Source organism: Apus apus, chromosome 3, assembly GCF_020740795.1.
Source record: "Apus apus isolate bApuApu2 chromosome 3, bApuApu2.pri.cur, whole genome shotgun sequence".
In the NCBI taxonomy this organism is placed as follows: Eukaryota; Metazoa; Chordata; class Aves; order Apodiformes; family Apodidae; genus Apus; species Apus apus.
The window spans coordinates 48,869,745-48,890,036 of NC_067284.1; the positions used below are offsets into that span (position 1 = coordinate 48,869,745).

General features: G+C 38.2%; 2 protein-coding genes across 6 annotated transcripts in view; both read left to right on the plus strand.

Annotated features, from left to right (window-relative positions):
- The window catches only part of PLCB4 (phospholipase C beta 4), a 184,804-nt gene that overhangs the window by 107,793 nt on the left and 56,719 nt on the right, over window positions 1–20,292 (plus strand). For all 5 annotated transcript variants that reach the window (XM_051615381.1, XM_051615380.1, XM_051615383.1 and 2 more), the window contains 10 exons: window positions 4,822–4,903; window positions 5,504–5,604; window positions 6,219–6,276; window positions 11,008–11,116; window positions 14,503–14,713; window positions 15,244–15,337; window positions 15,966–16,045; window positions 16,479–16,563; window positions 19,036–19,126; window positions 20,029–20,124. In XM_051615381.1, coding sequence (XP_051471341.1) covers window positions 4,822–4,903; window positions 5,504–5,604; window positions 6,219–6,276; window positions 11,008–11,116; window positions 14,503–14,713; window positions 15,244–15,337; window positions 15,966–16,045; window positions 16,479–16,563; window positions 19,036–19,126; window positions 20,029–20,124 — 1,007 coding nt within the window. The remainder of the gene's footprint in view (window positions 1–4,821; window positions 4,904–5,503; window positions 5,605–6,218; window positions 6,277–11,007; window positions 11,117–14,502; window positions 14,714–15,243; window positions 15,338–15,965; window positions 16,046–16,478; window positions 16,564–19,035; window positions 19,127–20,028; window positions 20,125–20,292) is intronic.
- Window positions 1–20,292, plus strand: part of LOC127382866 (1-phosphatidylinositol 4,5-bisphosphate phosphodiesterase beta-4-like) — a 290,239-nt gene that overhangs the window by 107,778 nt on the left and 162,169 nt on the right.

Consider the following 20,292-nt stretch of genomic DNA (forward strand, 5'->3'; position numbering starts at 1 on the left):
CTGTAAAACCTTGGTAAACTAGGCAGGACTTCTTAGCAGCCTAGCGATTTTATTTTTTTTTTAGTCCATTGTAATCAAAGTACAAGTTCTTGTAGTTGTTTTCAAAGTCTGTTAGAGCTGTAAGAGTATCAGTTTTCTCAAACTCTGGGATGAGTTTTTCGATTGTAAAACTTCATAAAACACATATCAAAAGAACCATAAAAACTTGCAGGCTGGTTAAATAAAGGACAAAAAGGTATGTCTTAAAATGTAGTTCCTTGTAAAAGACTCAGATACAGTTCTGCCAAAAATACTTTTGCTTTTATAGGAACCCCCAGGATATTGTTTGGTTTTCTCCACATGGTAAATGAATTGTTGGGTTAGTTGTTATCAGTAACAGAAAAGGTAGAACAGTTTCTTTCTTTCTGTACAGCTATTAACTATTACAGATTACTAATTTTCATTCTTCTCTGGCTAGGCTGTAATTCTCCCCCCTCTAGAAATTAATTCTTGCTGATACATCGAGCTTCTTTCCTCTTTTTACAGTATGTAAAAAACACACATTTGGGGCATGGTGTTCTCTCATAAAAACTCACAGAAGGGAGTAAGAAGGAGGACTTTGTAAGATGAGCCTCACAGAACATTTATTTCAAGGGAAAGAGATGATTTTGCATCTATATAATCTGCAAAAAGACAAAGGACCTGCCATGCTGCCTTTCAGGTTTCTTTAGTTTCACGACTCAAGTGACACCTTAACAGTATTAAGGCTGCTGTATTAATCTTTCAACTTTCTCACTGCAAAGCCCTGGCTTATTTTCTCAAACTTCAACTAAACTGCCATGAGGCACCTTCTGTGTGGAAGTTCCATGAGGAATATCAACAGAAGGGAAAAGATGAGGAAACAATACTACAGGGCCACATTCATTTTCAAGATTTTAGAGATTTTTGCCTGTTTGAACTTACAGCTTTATTCCTCAGTATGAATTTATAGTTCACTAGCTTGTCTGAAATGGTTTCTGCCTTGAAATACTTTACCTTGCATAAATTCTCTCCATTGTGCTACAGCACACTGATTTGCATATGCAGACATGGCCACATGTTGCTGGTTCCAGTGTATTAAATCTTCCTGCCATATCTGCAGTTTTGATTGTAGAGGATTTAGATTGGCTTTTACAGTTGAATAATTTTTCTTAAAAATGTTTCCAGTTCCAGTAGTTTGTTTCCTCAAATTTGCACTATTTCCAGTGCAAATGGAAAATCAGTCTCTAGGAGCTTAATTTGTTGCAAAAGTAGTTTGCTGGATCAATTTGTAAGGGTGTTCCATTCCTCGCTGTGCAGAGACAAGATGAATCTTCTTTACACCTCGGTGTTCCAAGGAATGAGCTATGTTGGTGGGGGTGAAATGTGGCAACTTTTTAGGGCTCATCCAGGGAGTGCTTTGTCACCTGCTGGAAGGACTAGGAGAGATGTCAGTGAGAGGCTGGAGGAAGGGTGTAGAGGAGGAATGTGCATGAAGGGAAAAAAATCAGTCTATTCTATAGACCTACACTGGAAAAGAGGGTGAATCAAAGCTCTGATGGAGGACGGCAAGATCCTGAGAGCAGCCTGATCCAGCAACAGCTATTTACCATGACGTGGGACACAGGCACCCAAGTGTCTCTCACTGAACAGCCTGAGACTGGGGGTACTGCATTGCTTCCCTCCTCTTCCTACCAACACTTAGGGCAGAGAAGGAGCATGGAGAGAAAAGAGGGAACAGAAGGAGGTAAATGTGTAAGGAGAAGGATATGTGGATGAGGAAGGCAAGCCAGGAAGCACCAGGAAATGTGGGCAGAATGGCTTTGCTGTGCAAGATGTACCAAGTTTCACACTGTTTACTCAAGGCTCCCCTCAGTAACCTTTTGCATGGGTTGAAACCACTGAAGCTTCTCCTTCAACTGATATCCAGACTGATATGGTCAGTCCTTCCTATGTTGCACTTTTTAAAATACAAAACATTGTAATCGTAAGTCCTTGTAGTAAATTTTAAATACAAAACATCTAGTCAGCCCTGCTTCATCAAATCTCCGCCACTGCCTGCTGTTCGGGGTCCTGTCTAGCAATTGCTGAAGCTCGGGGGATACAGGTAAGAAGGTTACTCTCCAGAAAGAGAATTAGGCTTTAGGAATGTGTATCACAAGATCACCTTTAGTTCATTTTTACACAGAAGTGCAGTAAAACACTGAAAAGGAAAAAAAAAAATCTCACCTGGGAAATCAGAGCTCCTTGAATTTCTTTTCAGGTTTGAGACAGATTTTTACAGCTAGCACATGGCCATAGGGAATGATGAATCTTGAGAAGGTAAAGCTCCTTAGGCTGTTGGTGGTAAATGGCATAAATGTTAATACAGTTGGGGCTTGCAGAGTCATGAAGGTTCTTCTCAGCTACTTTTGGGGTTTAATTTACTCTGAGGCATGTATCTATTACAATCAATCTAATATATTTGGGAGAGAAGAAATTCTGACAGTCGGTAATGTGAAAACCTTAGGAGAGCACCAGATTTCTCGTCTGTGATTTGATAAACTACATATACAGATCTTACAAGGGCAGGGTATTCGGGAAGATATTTTATATTTTCAGCTTTTAACATTACTCTAAATGATTATTAAAAAGGTCAGGTGTGGCGTTTTTTTTAATTCAACTTGGTTTCTGCAGCTTTCTATTGGCAAAAAATGGATTTTCCACCTGTGCAAGTTACACCTGTTTAATTTGAACAGTTTATATTGGCTTGTTTTCTGAAGTAATGGTTGGAAAGTGGTGAAGGTCTGAAGTAAGTAATTTAATCCATCAACAAGCACCATAGATTCATAGGCCTCAGTCCCAGATTTGGGAAGAAATTTAAATATTTATGAGGAAGCACATTGACATATTCCCATAAAAAGCCCCAAACCACTGTAGAACATGAGGAGTAAGCAGCTATAGGTATCTGGCAACCAGTAACTTGCTTGTGTTTGAAGTAGCCCAGTTTTCTTCCAAGGCATACAGCAAGGTGAATGTAAATCTGTGAGGTTTAAGTTTCTGCTGAGAGAGGGAAAAGTAGTTTTATTTACAATAAATATCCTTAGCAAAATGAAAGTGTCATGATGTATTTTTACAATCTTTTTTTATTCATGCAGTCTTTTCTAGACTGCTGCTCTCATTACAAATTACTGCTATGTTTGCTGTCATCTTTGCTGAAATAAAAAATAGTTTGGCATCAAAAATAAGCTCCCTGCAGCCATGGAATCTTGGCTCACAGTTTCTGATTAATTACTTATGCCAATATTACGTGTTTTACATGACATTTATTATTGGGACCCAATTCATTAGAACAGGCATAGAATTTTTACAGGTTTGTAAATTGTAGAGCTAACACTACTCTGTCTTTAAGAATTAGTAGAAAAATAGATGCCTGAGATTTTTGTAACAAACAAGTTAAACTCAGTCTGTATTTTAGTGAAAACATCTCATTTCTTATCAGCTATGGGAAAACTAAATAACTTATTTAGGTGCCAAAATAGGGACATAGAAATCTAAGTGTTTTAAGAGCCCAGTGGAAAAAAAAAAGTGCAAGATTTATTAAAATATTATTTTATCATTTAGATCTTTGGCTTCTTGATCTTAATTGTTTTAGTATGAAAATATTTACATAGGCAGTTTAGAGTATTTTGGAGAGTAAAACAACTGTGAATTGCTATGGCAACAACAGCAACAGTTTGTTTCATATCTTCCCCATGTGAAATTATTTAGTATGCATGAGATAAGTAAAAGTCTCACCAGATGTTTGTCTCACTTGATAAAGAACAACATATTCTTATCAGACGACTGTAGAGGCTTTCCCAATGTACAGCTTTTGTTAGTATTAGAAATTCATACTGGTTATAGAATTAAGTTTTTCTCTCGAGATTGATACACATCCTTTCAGCTGAGACCCTAAACAGAAGGAAGGAGAGCTGTCAAGTTTGGATCTGCTTTTCCATAGTTAGAAGTAACAGAAACTCATCTCAAATGGAAAAAAAAAAAATAGACCAAACACTTTCACATTGATCATACCAAATAGCTAAGCTTTGATTTGGTGTATTTAATTTCAAGTGAAAGCAGTTTGTCAGTCTTGTGCATGGTGAAATCACTCCTCTCTTGTGGAAGGAGGTGGATATTAATCAGTTCGGTGGCAATATTTGAGTGGTAGCTGAGACCAACTGAAATTAGTTGTGCATAGTGTTGAGAACTTGGATATTCGTAAGGTTGAGGAAGCATTCAAAGGAGGTGTGAGCACTGGAGCTAGTGAGGGAGCAGGGAATGACATTTGACATGCACGTGGGAGGCTCTTGCTCGCATCACCTGCGTGAAGAGGAAAGAGGAAGCGAATATTTCATGGCTATCTGTGGGTCAGCTGGGAGGCATAGGTTAGTGCTTGGAAGGGAAGGGAAGATGCCACAAGCAGAAATAGCTGGAGAAGTGAGTCTCCTCACTTGTACAATCTGCTACTTTTTAAACACAGTCATTTATCTATGCATAGAGTTTAAAAGAGCCAACACAATGATGCTTTGCATGGCTTTGTATCCAAGTATATTGGAAAAAAAACCCACGCTGTTTTTTAGTAGTTTGTTATTTTGATGTATTTTCTAATGGATAGCTTGCAGGCAGAGCACTGCTGCTCTGTGAAGCTTAGAGCACTTTTTCAACTGCACTGTTACTTGGAAGATGCTTACATTCATCAGTTGAAGCCAGAGGAAAATGTTGGCAGTAAAAGCAAGAGAGAGAGAAGTGATTGTTTAAAAAGTGACTAACATTTTTCCTTTTCCCCCCACTGTTTTGTTTCAGCATTACCAGAACCTTTGCATCAGGTAAAACAGAAAAAGTGATCTTTCAGGCACTTAAGGAATTAGGTCTTCCCAGTGGAAAGGTATTTATTCATTTTGTTTAACTTTTTTGTGTACTAATAACTTGATGAATCATTCACATTTGTAGCTGTGATTGAAGTAATTTGCATCACACAAAAACAAGCCTATTGTTAACTAGTAACTTGTTCATCACTGTAGGTGCTCACTGCTTCAGTGCTTACTTTGTTCAGAGGAGGCCGTGAATGTGTTCCCTCCCTCATGCCTCTCTATGAGTTGCTTTGCTTTTTAAAGCCATTTCACCAAACCCGGGACTTTGTCTCAATATTCTGTGGCTTCAGTATAAGTATCCTGAAGTTTGTACTCTATTTTGGACTATTGGGGTTTTTTTAAGCTTCAGAAGGCAACAAAAGCATGTTTTCCAATGCTGTGTTTATGTAGAATTAATGTTACTGTGAGGTCAGACTATATGTACATCAAACAGATCTATGATAAAGATTGATTAAGAACTGTTTTCAGAAAATAAAAAAGAAACTAGGTAAGCATGAACTAGGTAAAGAGCTAAAACAGTTCTTGGTTGCTTTTTCTGATATAAGTTACATTCTTGGAAAAGGGCACATAAGCTCTTTTTTGCTGGATAAATGTACCTTTGCATTTTGTTGCAGAACGATGAAATTGAGCCTGCAGCATTTACTTACGAGAAATTTTATGAGCTCACCCAAAAGATATGTCCCCGAACTGACATAGAGGACCTCTTTAAGAAGATGTAAGTTCAAATTTAATATAAGCTTGCTCTAAACTCATTTTGTTATATTTTTAGTCCATATCTAATAGTGACAGAACACTGCAGATTATCTAACCTTGAATCCTAGTAGCATCAGCAGTATTTTAAGAGAAACTCAAGTCTATGTTTTCCCCCTCCTTCCCTCTCAGGTTGTTAATGTAAAAGTTCACTCTGTATTTTAGAGCAACTTTTACATGAGTTAGAGGAAGCACCTGGAACTTTTTTTTTTTTTGCATTGGCTTTACTAACTACTGTAATTTTAACTTGCTCCTTTAGGTGATTAACACAATATGTGAACTAATTAAATTAAATAAGAAATTTAAAGTTTAAAAAGTTTCTTCCCTCAGTTTATTCTCAGCTGGAGGACTTACTTGTTTTATTAAGTAACGTTTGTTAAGTTATAGGTTGTTAAGTATGGGAGATAGACTGCCAAGCATAGACAGTTATTATGTTTTCTGTGACTGTTCATTTTGAGATAGAGCTACTTCAGGTAGAAAGTAGGTGGTTTTAAAAGTATCAACAATGTCAACATGTAAATCATACCTACTGTAGCATCATATCTGAAAACTTACGTTCTCTAATAAATTTCTTTTCAGCAATGGAGACAAAACTGATTATTTAACGGTAGACCAATTAGTGAGCTTTCTAAATGAAGTAAGCTTTTTCATACATTAACTACCATACAAGTCTGTCTGCAGTGGCTTGCTTCTTCCAATCTTTCCATTGCATGAATCATGCCATTATTTGCTATGCTTTTGATCCGCTGATCTTTCCATTATGGTAACATCCAGGTGCAAAAATCAGCTCCAACCTTGTATGTTGTTGTGCTTTCTACATGTTGGCTTTGCAGATTGCATCTGTTGATTACTTGCTGTTGTGTTTTGTTGTATGTTATGTATGTTTTATACATTTTATACTGTTACATTCAGTGCAGATTCAATTAAAATACACTTTATTAGAAGCAATTACTTCACCTGTAGGCCACAAAGAAATATATCTGCTGATCCTTCTGACTAATGGAAAGAATGAACTAAGCTTTTATGAGCAGTGTTTTGATTCTTCTCCACAGTATTATTTCAATCTATTACAAATCTAAGAGCTAAGAGGTTATTTTAAGAGTTTTTCTATGATTTTTAAAATACTGTGTGTGCAGAATAAGAGGAAATGTTTTATTGACTTATTTCCAGAATACAGCTGTTGGCAAGAGTATTTAGTATTTCTTAAAAACATCATGAGTGTGCAAAGTAGTTCAATAAACACTGTGGGGCTGGTTCTTTTTCCTATTCCTAAAGTACATTTAATTATAGAAGACTGATTCATTCGTAATTGCAACAATAAATGCACTATATAGATTTGACAAGAACATGCACATGGAAAATAGGCACATTTGACTTGTTTTCGTACCAATAGATTCCTGTAATCTGGTACATGGATAGCTGCTTTACCTCTCTGCATGATCTTCATCTAAAATTATTTTACTAGGTATAAATCTACTCTTCTATATACATATTTATATATCTGATACTGCTATATGAAGATTCAAGCATTAATTTTCTGATGTATCAAACACACAATGTGATTTTCTTTTTAAGTAGGGAGTGTATGCCTTACTCTTCACCAAAACTGAATTAAATGTACAAAAAGTGTTCAAAAAGAAAAGATAATTATAAGATTAGCAGCCTCAGGACTAATGGTTACATACTTGGAGCTACAGCTCATGTCCATGTAGTTCTTTCTGTTAGCAAATTGAAGCACATGCTTAGTCTTACTACTGTAAGATGTTCATTTGTCACAGCTATTTACAAAGTTCAGTGTCTAAATGTTTGCAGGACTGGAGTCATAGCTAAGGCATGCCATTTTTGCTTCTGCATTGAAGAGAGAAAGGATAATGTGATTTAAATTAGGAATTATCTCCTTAAAGTACCTCAGCAATCAGTTCACTTGTAGGGATAGATAGACTTCACTGCTTGAAGCACACAGCCCTGTCCCCACCTTGAACGATAGTAGCTTCTCATTTTTTGTGTGGTAATCCTCATTTTTCAGTAAATTACTACTTTGTCATTATTTTAAAATTGATCTCTGTCGTTGTTTTAGTTTGAAGCGTGCTTCCCAAGCTTCTGAGCAAAAGCTGCCAGTAATTGTAAGAACTTCCTGGTTATCTCCACTAACTGATTAGCAAATTAGCATTGAACTGTTGCGCTCTCAGTTTCGTACTGTCTTAGCAGTTCTTTTTTACATCATTAGAAGCTTTATTTATGGGTAGTACTGCAGAAAGATGCATCTTGCTGGCTACTTTCTTACTGACACCACACATTTTGCAATTGGAAATCTTGTAGTTGAGCCTTTTGTTTGTGACCAGAGCTGGGAAAAATTAGTCAAGTGGTTTTATGGAGTAGGATGTTCGTTCTAATGACTGAAACTAATGCCTTTATCTCTGTGCTGGAGGTCATTTGGTCTCCAAACAGAGCTTGAAGTTTTGATCATGACCCAGAATCTCTCTCCTGAAGTCATCATTTCTGTCCCCTTGACAGCTCGCCAACACTGCAATTAGCAGTGCTGTTTAATGCTGGAAAATATAAAAATATTATTATCATTATATAGGAGAAGGGAGTTACTTGGCAGAGCAAGTCATCATGAGAGTCTTTAACCTACATTATTTTGAATTCAGTAACGTCCAAGGCATGCTGTAGAAGCTTAAAGTGTTACAGGGTTTTCAGAGAGCATGAGGATACGTTACTGAGTGTGAGTGGAGAGTGAGCTGCTTTCCTGGAGTTTTTCCAGACTGCTGTCTGTATTTGACTTTTAAATGCTACTGGCTGACAGCTGATTTGTGTATCAGTATTAAAGCTTCTGGGAAGTTTTTAGAAATTTAATTATTGTCAGACACTGAGTATTTTGTCTAGATCTTCTTTTTTAAGTCAAATTTTGAAAGAAGAAATGTAGTAGAAAAAGAACTGAGATCACTACTATTGAGATTTGCTCCTGCCATTCATTTGCAGCAATAAATTAATAAGCCAAGTAACTGTCAAAATGGAAATTCAGTAGTATGACCAGGACTCATCCTTTCTCCTGGGAAGGAGGTATGAGGAGATACTTTCCTATCCCTCTCTTCCCCACTGTCCCCCTTCTTTCCCACTTCCTTGGTCTTCCTTCTTCCCTCCTTCCCACTCTCTTGCCTGCTTTTTCCATCTCCCTCTGTTTTTGATCTCTGCCAAAGGACACCCTTCATACTGCTGCACAGGACAAATTGAAATGACCAGATTGGTTGCAACAGATTAATAACTATTGTGCATCTCAATTGTATCCACTCAAGAGACTGGAGGCCAGGCATTCTTTCTTTCTCTCCATGCTTTTAGATGGGTCACCCTCATACGGTTAAGAATGTCTACTGTAAGGAGGTCCTGGCTAATATGGCACCAAGAGCAGTCAAATGCAACTTTGTTGACCATACACAATTAGTCCCGGGACATGTTGTCTTTCTAGGTGAAAACTTAATGCTTTTAGTTTTGGCCAGCTTTCGTGTTACCATTTTCCAGTGCCAACAAGCTCAGTAGTGCAGGATGTTTTCCCAAGAGACGCTAGTAAGCATTCTTCCATTTATTTTTTTTTAATAGTAAAACTTCATCAGTTGTTGATTTTACTTTATTTATTAAACATAAAGACATGTTTGTTCAAATGGAAACTTGATCATGAGCAATGTTCATTGCAACAAGAATATTTTGCTCTTAGCTCTTTCCAGTAACTTTGGAACCCTTTCTCAAGAGAAGACTTTTTGCTTTGTCTTATTTATTTTCTTCTGTTTGATAAAGACTAACTGTAGAAGAAAGAGAGTGAGGAAGAGCACTTTTCTTGAGTCAAGAACCTTCCCTATAATTTCTTAAAATTTTTTGAAGTGGTGTATTGTCACTGATGATATAAAGCTTGTCATTTGCCACAAGTGGACTGTACTGTTGCATGCCAGTGTTGTGTTACTGTTGTGTGCTGCTTAGCAAGTTGTCCTGCATCCATCTGCTCTCATATCATATTTCATCTGAGTTTTACTTAGATATCCAGACAGCCAATCTGTAGTGAATGAAACTGCTGTATTTTAGATGCTGCAGACTGTCAGTAGCATTACTTGAAAGATCCCTCCTGAATTGCATGACTAAATTGGCATTGGTTGTAATTTCTTGAAATTAATTAAGCACATGCACCAGTGTACTGATTGTAAGAAAAGAGAGCAAGTGATTATTTTTGATTGGACATTCCTTTTTTTTTTTCATGAAAAAAAATGTCAAAAAGTTTATACATAAGGAATTACAGCAAATGCTGATAATGCTGTGCCAAGCCATATCAACACCATCCTTCCCACTCCAAATTATTCACCACCAATATGGGGATGGCCTGTTGCATTTCTAAATTCTGCTTCAACTAAAGCTTGAAAACTGTGCACCTAGTGGGGTAAAAGAGTGTTTTCACAGTCATGTTTATTTATTTGTTTTATTACATCTGCTTACATGCCACTACTCTGTTCAATTCTGTTTTAAATTTTCTTTTAATGGAGAATCAGGCACACAGTGTGCAGCTCTAATCCAGTATGGAGAAAAATGAAAGTTATGTAGCACACTACATAAGTGTAGTGAGTACTACACTTAGTACTAAGTGAAAACTTAAAAACTCAGAGTTTTAATAGTGTATTAGAAATCACTGCTAAATTGTATCCAAATATCTTGTGAAATCCTAATATTGTAAATTATGGTGAATTGAGAAGATGATACTGAAGCTCTTTGAAGTTTTACATATTTCTTCTAAGAACCTATGCTGGTTTTTTGGGTAGTTAATAAAACGATGTTTCTACAATTCACAAATAACCATCAGTAGTTGCATGTTTTTAAATTTAAGTTTCAAATTCTGTATCTATAGTATAGCTTTATCATACTTCTAATTTTTACTTTACCTGTAGGTATTGCTGAAGACATGCATTTTTGCAGAGGTGATTACAGTGCCATCAAGTCTGTCAGTTTACATGGCCTATAAAAAATAGGAAGAGAGAGAATTTACAAATAAGAGTTAGCTATTTATTTTCAACATTTCATTTGCATGTATGCCACATGTAGTCACTCTTTTCTTGAATAAGCAAGAGTAAGACTAGTTATACAATTTCACTGAACTGTTTTTTTGGAATATTTTTATAATCAAACCACCTAGGTTTCTTATGAAAGATAAGGTTCATTTTCTGTCTAAAGCTAAAGTTACAGTTGAATAGTCTGTAAGTTGTAGGGCTCTTTTTTTTTTTTTTTTTTTAAATGTCCACTTCTTTCTTTCTCATCTGCAGTAATGAAATGCTTTTGGATGATAGCCATGCACTATATTGTTTTGCTGAATTCCATTGTTTTCTAACCTTAGCATCAACGAGATCCTCGCCTCAATGAAATTTTATTTCCCTTTTATGACACAAAAAGAGCAATGCAGATAATTGAGACCTATGAGCCAGATGAAGACTTGAAGAGTAAAGGTAAACGTGGGAGGGAATTCAGTATTCACTGGTTTTAGGCATTTGGGGAATTTGTTCCAAAGTATCCAAACTTTTTTAAAGGGAGCTTGCAGTCCTTGTGGTCAAGGGGCAAGCATTTGTGTGGCCACCCAGTGAGCTAGATGAGGAAACTGATCTGCTGAAAAATATCTCCCTCTCAAAATCAGTGATTTTTATAAGGATTATTTTGTTGACCCAGGTTACAGTGCGGCTACAAAGGCAGACATCCTGATACAAAATGGGAGAGGGTAGGATGGAGTATGTAGGGAACAACATGGAGGTTCCTTCTAGAAACAAGACAACAGGCTTGTGGCTATGGCCAAGGTCTCAAGAGAGACTGCAAAGCTGAACAGATGTTGTGTAAAAATAAAACATTTTTTAAAATTAACATGTATACTGTATGCATCCACCTTCTTGTAATATAATGTCTGGTGCTTGAGGGCAGCAGCCTAGCTTAGAACAGGGTGTTCTGTGTGAGTGCATTGAGAACTGTTCTCTCTGAGCAAGACAATTGCAGGAAGTGTCTCCCAGTCATTCTAGGACTGCTCATTTCCTGAGCTCCTGTGTGTGTTGGAGGTGTCAGTGGTTAAACTTATCTTTGTGGGATCACCCACAGCAATTAAAAATGTTGCTTTCTTCATCTGTCCTCCCTGCCCTTTTTCTGGAAGATACCATCAGCGGTAGCACACAGAGGAAAGCCCACAGACCTTCAGGAACTGATAGGTAGCCACTTTGACTAAACATTTAGGTTAATGTATCAAGCTAGCACTGAAGAAGCTGAGTAGCTTTTCCGTATCCACTAGTGCTGCCCCTGCTGATGAAAGATGTTCAAAGCAGACAACAGGAGGAGGCAGTATATGTAACTGCTTTAGAGCTGTAAGCTTGTTGGGTTCCCTTTGTGCCTGAAAGGGGCATGTGCTGACAGCACTGATGCCTGCCTCAGCAACACCTGCCCCTTTCACTTTCTCTGAACCTATGTTTGAGTAGAGTTAACAGTTGTCCTTCTCAGTCATTAACTTAAGGAATCCTTCTGTAGCTGGATGATGGCTTTCACTATCCCTTATCATAGTTTAGTCCTTGTCACCAGACTGCTAGAGGCAGAACTTGTGCTGTATGTTCTACTCCAGACACTGCGTTGTACCCTGGGTTAGTAGATTGCTTTTACTTCTGTGAAAACATGGACTTTGCAGCAATAACCTGGGAGAAAGGGAGATATTTCTCTTGTCTAGGAGTAATTTGTAAACATTACGAAGCTTTGCCACTCACAAGCAGTGTAGCTTATTTCTCTTCCTCTCTACATTAATTAGAATTCTTCCAGTATTAATGACTTGGTTATACTCAACTCTATCCTTTTTTTTTTTTAAGGCATTAAAAAATTCCTCTTGATGCCAGTGGATTTTACATATTTTCCAATTATATTGGCTTGTTGTTTTAGCTAATAGTTGGATATCGGCTAATTATTTAAATTTTTTCTCTTGGATTTATTTTTCTAACAGGACTTAAATAAATAAGGTAAACCTCCTGTAAGGATGGGGTTATGGAGAGTAACAACAGAACAAAACCAGTGTCCTCTTGCAGTGTTCCTCCATTGATTGTATTCACCAATGGAGATTTTATCCCAATGCAATCAGGACAGAGAGATGGTTTCAATTAACATATTAAACGTCATCATGTAAAGAAAGGAAGAATTTATCTCAGCAGTGGCTATTGTCTTCAGTCTCTTTTCCCTTCTTAGATATATGTAACTGCTGTTGAGCAAAATAATTAAGGTCAACACCCTTTTGTGCTAGTTTATTTTAAGAAACCAGGCTGATGTACAGCAAGGCAGTAGCAATAAGCAATGGACTATTCCTTAATGCTGTGCAGTTTAGTAACCAGAATCTTCTCAACAACACTGCAAGAGCAGATTCTTCCACCTGATCAGCACATGTCAAAAATTGAAAGACCAGTCTGTTGAGCACCTAGAGCTCTGTTAAGGCTGGACCAGATGATCCTTGAGGTCCTTTCCAACCTGGCTTTCTATGATTCTGTGAAGTTGCTGATGACTCAACCATTGTTCGTCTAGAAAGCCTGGTCAGCTGTGACTTTTTTCCACCAGATAATGCACTGGAAGTGTATGTCATCTGAGATATTTTATGCTGCTGCTTAAAAGTTCTCACTGATGAAAAAAAAATAATAATTCTTGAAGTTGAATATTCCATTTTGTCTCCTTTTTTTCCCTTCCAAAACACAGAATCAGCTGAGAGGGTTTGAATCAGATGTTCCAGAACAGTTCACCTCTGGCTGACACCAAGCACAAAAAATTAAAGCTCCAGTAGAGGTTTTTTCCAGAAAGCTAGGAGCAGAATGAAAAGCAGGATTGTTGGAGTTGTTTAAGAGAAAAGTTGTCTTAAAATAAAAATGGGACTGCTGCAACCTGTGTTTAACAATAGCTGAGTGTTCATACATGACTTTAGGGAATGTGATCTCCAAATTAACGCCAGATAACTATTTTCTGCAATGACTCCTTGTGAGTTATTCCTTCTTGCCTACCCCAGATCATTTTTCAGTCTCTTGGCCACGTTAAAACTGTTAACGCAATGCTGATTATTCTTACCTTATTTTCATTAAAATTTATCCCTTGATGTATGTTTTTATACTCTATGAAGCATGTAACAACAGAGAAATGCAACAAAAGTATTATTAATTCTGTCCTCTGACCTACTATATATCCCGTGTTCATTGTAGAAAATGGCTTGCTTTTCATTCTACAGGATAAACCCCTGTATCAGTAAACCTGTATATCGGTAAACTTGAAGGTATCTTAGATTTTCCTAATGCTTTGCAAGTGAACACATGCAGATGTTTATCAGGTACACCTCCACTTGTTTTTGTTAGCAGACAACAGCCTCTGCACATGCTGTAGGCTTATTTACAGTGATGTAGCATGATCAGGCCCGGACTAAATACAAAAGGGGGAAGAAAAGGACCATAGAAGACTGGCACATGCAAACTCATAATTTCTGGCTCTTAAAGTCCCAGACCTCAACATTGTTGGGAGAGTTCTGAGGATGTGTCACTACTTATTTACCTTCTTCACATACCCTTGGTGCCTTAGGTCTACTGTGGTGAGTGCTGGCCATAGCATAGTGAGCTAGATGGACACCTGATTTTTTCTGTTACCACCTGGGGACACAGTAGCAGATTTTGTACCAGGAACACAGTTGCTAGTCAGTGTAGAGCACTGGAAGGAGAAGAGCTTCTGTTTGCTTGCAGAGGCCTGTATAAACATAACTTTTGTGCTTGGGTTCTTGCTCTGTGAGACAGTTTGATTCCTGCCCACTATCAATTTCTAGTAGTAATTTGCCATGCTTTCTTCTTCCTTCTAGGTGTCATATCAAGTGATGGGTTTTGCAGATACTTGATGTCAGATGAAAATGCCCCAGTTTTCCTAGACCGTTTGGAATTGTATCAAGAAATGGACCATCCTTTGGCTCATTATTTCATCAGTTCCTCTCACAATACATATTTAACAGGCAGGCAGTTTGGTGGCAAGTCTTCGGTGGAGATGTACAGACAAGTGCTTTTGGCTGGATGCAGGTCGGAAGCAGGACATAACAGCCTTTAATATTTGTGAATCTAATACTTTAAACCTACATAATATACTTTGGTGGTGCAGTCAATGTTGGAATTGATGTCAGGAGACAGATTGTGAAAAAGATAACCTAAGTTTGATCTCAGAAGGGCAACTGAAGAATTCAGAGGGCTGTCTGCTTTGTAATAAATAAGTTTGTATGTAAATGAGAATCAGTTTATGATTTGCTGCTTAAGTTCTTGACTCATTGGAATGTGCCACTGTTAACTAAGAAGAAATTTGAACTGTGTTACAATGCTGAACACGTAATTGTTCAGGTGTAAATATATTGACCCACACATTCTATATTTAAGGTAATATACCAAGAGTTATAAAAGCAGTCTGATTACAGATATGCAGCTTAAAAGGAATTTTATAATGCCCAAAACTGCTTTGTCACTTACAGCTCTAAACATCACTGCTCTGAACTTGTCCCAAGTAGCTCACCTGTACTGAACCACTGCAGAAGCTGACTTTGTTTTTCTTGGGTCCTTAGGTGTGTTGAGCTGGACTGTTGGGATGGCAAAGGTGAAGACCAAGAACCAATTATAACACATGGAAAAGCAATGTGTACAGACATTCTTTTCAAGGTAAATGTCTGACCTTTACACCTGGCAGAAAGCCCCAGTAAAACCCCAGGAAAAGAATCTGTGCAGGGCACCCGTCCCCTCCTCAGCACCCTAATGCTGCTCCCTGGTGACAGACTAACAAATTGCATAGGCAGTTTCTTGTCCCCAGTCCTCAGGGCTCATTACTGATTTACATCATATACCCCTGTGTTACATCTGCCTTTCCACGGAAACTGCAAGTGGCAAGGTTACTGGTTTTGCCCCATGTTTTCACATTCTGTGGCTCTTTGCCCTGCAACATAAATAACTTCTCAGTTGTCTGAGAAGTTCCTTAGCTGTAGAAACAGCCTGAAGATGCAGAGCTTATTGTGGAAGTTAAAGATGGCAGTAGATCTAGGGGTAGCATTGATGGGTTCGGGGTGAAGGTGCCATCACTGCTACAGGTGCAGTGAGGTGCCTTGTTGGGTGCTGAGTCTGAGTTGCTGCAGAGAAACAGAGAACGAACCCAGTTTGTCCTAGCACTGCCTTCACATGACACATTTGAGACTCAGCTCTGTGTTTCACAAGGTGGGGTGGAAAACAAAATTCTCTTTCATCATTATTGTAATTTGATCTGTTCTAATTTAAATCCTATTATTGTATTTTAAAGGATGTAATTCAAGCCATTAAGGAAACAGCATTTGTTACATCAGAGTATCCTGTCATTCTTTCATTTGAAAATCACTGCAGGTATATAGTGCCCTTCTTGGGTTTTTTATAATGCAATATATGATAGAGATGCTCAAAAATACTATAATTTAACTGTACTTGAAAATTGTGTAGAGATATGCAGGTAAACTGAATGTCACTTGGAAGAAACAATACTTTAATACCATAGTCAGTGTTTATCTAGCTTAATAATGGCAATATTTTTAACTGTGGTAAAAAAATCTATTTGGATGTTCCATTAGTTGTGTGGGATTCAGTTAATCTACTTCTTTTGGTCTTAGTAAATTCATCTATGTCAGTTAATAGACTTTTATTGACACTTTAATTATAACAAAGTAATACTTCTCAGTTGGAAGCATATAATTTGGGATGTCTACATTAGTATTATTCTGTTTTGCTGAGTAATAATGATTTTTTGTTTTCATATTTTAAAATTAACCAACATCTTTTCCAGCAAGTATCAACAGTACAAGATGTCAAAATACTGTGAAGACCTTTTTGGAGATCTCCTGTTGAAGCAGCCACTAGAAACACATCCAGTATGTTATATTCTTCCAGTTTTTGTTGTGGTTTTTTTTTTAATATTAGCTGTATTTAATAGAGATTATAAACTGAGATTGTATCACCTATGGTGCTGTTCACTGCCAGTCCTGTGCTTTCAAAATGACTAGTGATTTTGGTTGTCTACTCTTTTTAGTACAAACTTGTCTTTATCTGATTTGTTTAATCTCTTCTGTACAGGGCTCTGGCAAGCAGCTGGGGGAAATCCATCCCCTTGATGTGTGACGTAATATCAGCACCTACATAAAACATACCACATACATTGTATTTGCAGGTCATACATAACTCTGAAATTGCCAGGCACTGTTGAAAACAAATCAATTTTAAATTGCATGGTCTCATCTGACAAAGCCTCTTCTTTCAGCTGCACTTTGCATGTTTCATGCTTCAGATCAGGTCCTGCAGTCTAGGTGGCCCCCACTACTGCATTAAGAATTAAATTAAGCACGAATTGTTCCCTGCTGTTTTGTTTGGACCAACAAGTGCACAGTAATCTGCATGTGCTTCACTCTCTTGTGTGACAGGAGATAGTAACAGCCACTTCTTCACAAACACACTATTTGAGACTTTAATAGCTTTTTGCCCAGTGCTTGCAGCTAGTCCTCCAGGTGTTCCTTACTCTCCTGAGCCACATGCTCTCCATTTGCCAGCCACCACTCAAAACCTGCAGATGTTATTTAGTGCTGTGTGGGACCATGGCAGAGGACTCTGCCTTACCTTCCAGCTCCTGTCCTGGCAATATCATCTGTGAAGCTGTGCTTTTCTTAGCTTTCCTTGCATGGTGCAGGGACAGCAACACACAAGGTTCAGCGAATATCAGGTAGTTGCCGTGAAAAGTGCATTCCACAGAACTAAATCTGAAGTGTAGGTAGCACCTTTCCACATTCCTCACAATGGGCAGCTTCCAGCAGCTTTCAGGCAAGACTAAAGCAGAGCTGGCCAAAGGCTGCCATGCTGCTGCCCCAGGGCCCAGTATTAAGCTTCAGGTGCCTGCTGCATTTTGTGTCCATTCCCTCTTGTGGATTAATTCAGTCCCCAGCTGCTCACAAAGCAAATGTTGCAGAGATTGCAGGAGAGCTTGAAATGTGTACTTTGAGTGCTTGGTTTCTGATGCCTCGACAGACGGAGGAGGGCAGCCTTAAGAGAGACATGGCACTGGCTGAAGCAGGCTTGGTTTTAAGTAAAAGGAAGTATTTGTCCATATGGGCCCCCAGCTATGCCCTGTGCTTGGGGATGCAGACTGGGATCCTGGAAGCCTTGGAACAAATGGGCTCTGCGGCACTGACATCTAGTGGAATTACAACCCAAGTGTTCTCAGGAACCATTGTTTTTTCTTCATTCAACATGTTGAAACTCCCACGACTGAGCTAGCCTGGTGGTTGTGGATAATCATTACCCTCCTGCAAGGAGGTTTGAACCTGTTCTTGTCAGGTTGGATTGATTTGGGGTTTTTTTGCTGGGTTGTTACTTGTCACCTCTGCTGCTTTTATTTGGTTTCAAGTCATAGTGTTTTGTTCTGTTTCTCCATCTAGCATGCTGCTTCTGCATAGCTCAGGGTTGGATTTAAGATTAAGAATGTCTGAATATTTCCTCCAGTAATTTTTACTGGTCCTGGAAATACCTCTACTTCTAGATCACTTACGGCTCACTGGAAATCACAGTCGATTATAGCAGCAACTCCCTGCATAATATTCTTAGCAAGCCTTAGGTGGAGGGCATGCTCATTACCATACCAAATCTCTGTTTCTTAGTCTCAGTGAAGTGATGGAGCTTAAATCAGAGGATTTTGTACTCTTCTCTCAATAATGTTTTTTCTCCTTCTCCAAACTGGAACAAACCCTTAGTAGTGTTTCTTTGTGTATGTGGAAATTGCCATTAGCTTTTCACAAATACTGAAGATGTGACCCTGTAGCCCTACTATGTAAAAATATTCCTCATTAACTAGCTAAGAACAGGGTAGTTTTCCATTCACCAGTTCCAGCCCATTTCTACTCCGTAAGTGCGTGTGGGCTGCCTCACTTGCGCTATTACAGCTTGAAGGGACCATAAAGGGTGACTTATTGAGAGATAAAATGATAATAGGCTAAACTGTGTCTTGAACTGTGTGTGAACCACGGGGAGAGAGGGAAGCCCTGTGATGAAGAGTTGCAGGTTACATCCATGCCCAGTGCTAGGCAGGAGAGAGCAGGAGCTGTTTTGATCAGTGCAGCTGAGGATGGCAAGGTTGGAGACCAGTGTGCTGGCTTGAGCCAGCATCATTTACCTGAGCACAGCTTTGCCATGGGGTAGGGAAGAAGCAGAGAAGACAGTCACGGTACCTCCCAGGGCTGTGCCTGAGGTGGCACTGCTTTTTCACTGCCCCTTACCATTGACTAAAGTCAGAATCCTTAGCAGGAATATAAAGAGGCCAAGTAGCTGTTATTAAGGCTTTTCTTTAAATTATTTTACAGCTTGATCAAGGTAAAGCTTTACCTTCTCCTAATGACCTCAAAAGAAAAATTCTCATAAAGAATAAAAGACTGAAACCTGAAGTAGAAAAAAGTAAGTAAAAAGCTTGTCAAGTGTTAAATTAAACAGAAGTCCAGATAGATACAAATAGGCTTTGTTACTAAGGTTTCCAAATTGCTTTTACTTCAGTGTTGGAAGATTATAAATTATATGTAAATGACACTTTGTTTGCCCTTGTGTGTCACATAAGTGCCAGAGTGTAGGCCTTGATACCAGCATAGGCATAGATAGGCCTAGGAATGTAATCCTGGAACTTCCATCAGATTGCTGGTTGAGCTAAAATATAACACAGATAAAATCTCTTGTAAATTCTGCCTTTACTGGTGTGTTTGCATTTCTGTGTTTTTCCGTGATAACCATAAAACTAAATGGAATTTTAAACTACTCATCTTGCTGTTATTGCCCATTCTGATATTTATCTTCTTTCAGTAAGAATAATAATTAGTATATTCATTTCCAGTATAGCTGTAGTGATAAACCCTGGTCCTTCTCCATTCAAACATAAGCATGCAGACCTCCCACTGGCTTAGTCATACATGATTGTGTACATACTGTGTTAACTGAAATGCACATGGGAACGTAACCAAAAATCCAAGCACTTTGCCTCTATTTGCAAAGATCAAGCACCAAAGACATAGCAATCTATTTATTCTTTGAAGAAGTAATATGCTTGCTCCAAAGACCTCTTAAGTCTTTGGAAGTATTTTTGTTAACTTCAGTGAGCTTTAGACACAGCCCCCACTTTTCAGATCTAGCAACAGTATATGTCTAATGATGCACTTACTCTGTAAAGTTTTATTGCTAACTGCAGTAATAGAGAACCTATTAAATGAAAGTAGCTCTCAGGATCAGTGAGTAATTTATTATTGTTCTAATGTATTTATTTGTGCTACAAACTGTTTGTGTAGTGACTAATTTATTTTTATTTTTAACAGAACAGCTTGATGCTCTGAAAAAGATGATGGAGGCTGGGGAAACTGCTGCTCCTGTAAATATCCTGGAGGATGATAATGAAGAAGAAATAGAAAGTGGTGAGGATTTCATAGAGAAGGGCTCTCAAACATTGCCTGTAGTAAATCAGTAGTTCTTCATGAGCAGCTAGTATGCATGTTACCCACATGTCCACAGCCTGTGGCAGCAGCATTAAGTCTGAGCTCAGTGCAGGACCATTTATACTCATCTCCAGCCTTACCCTGTCA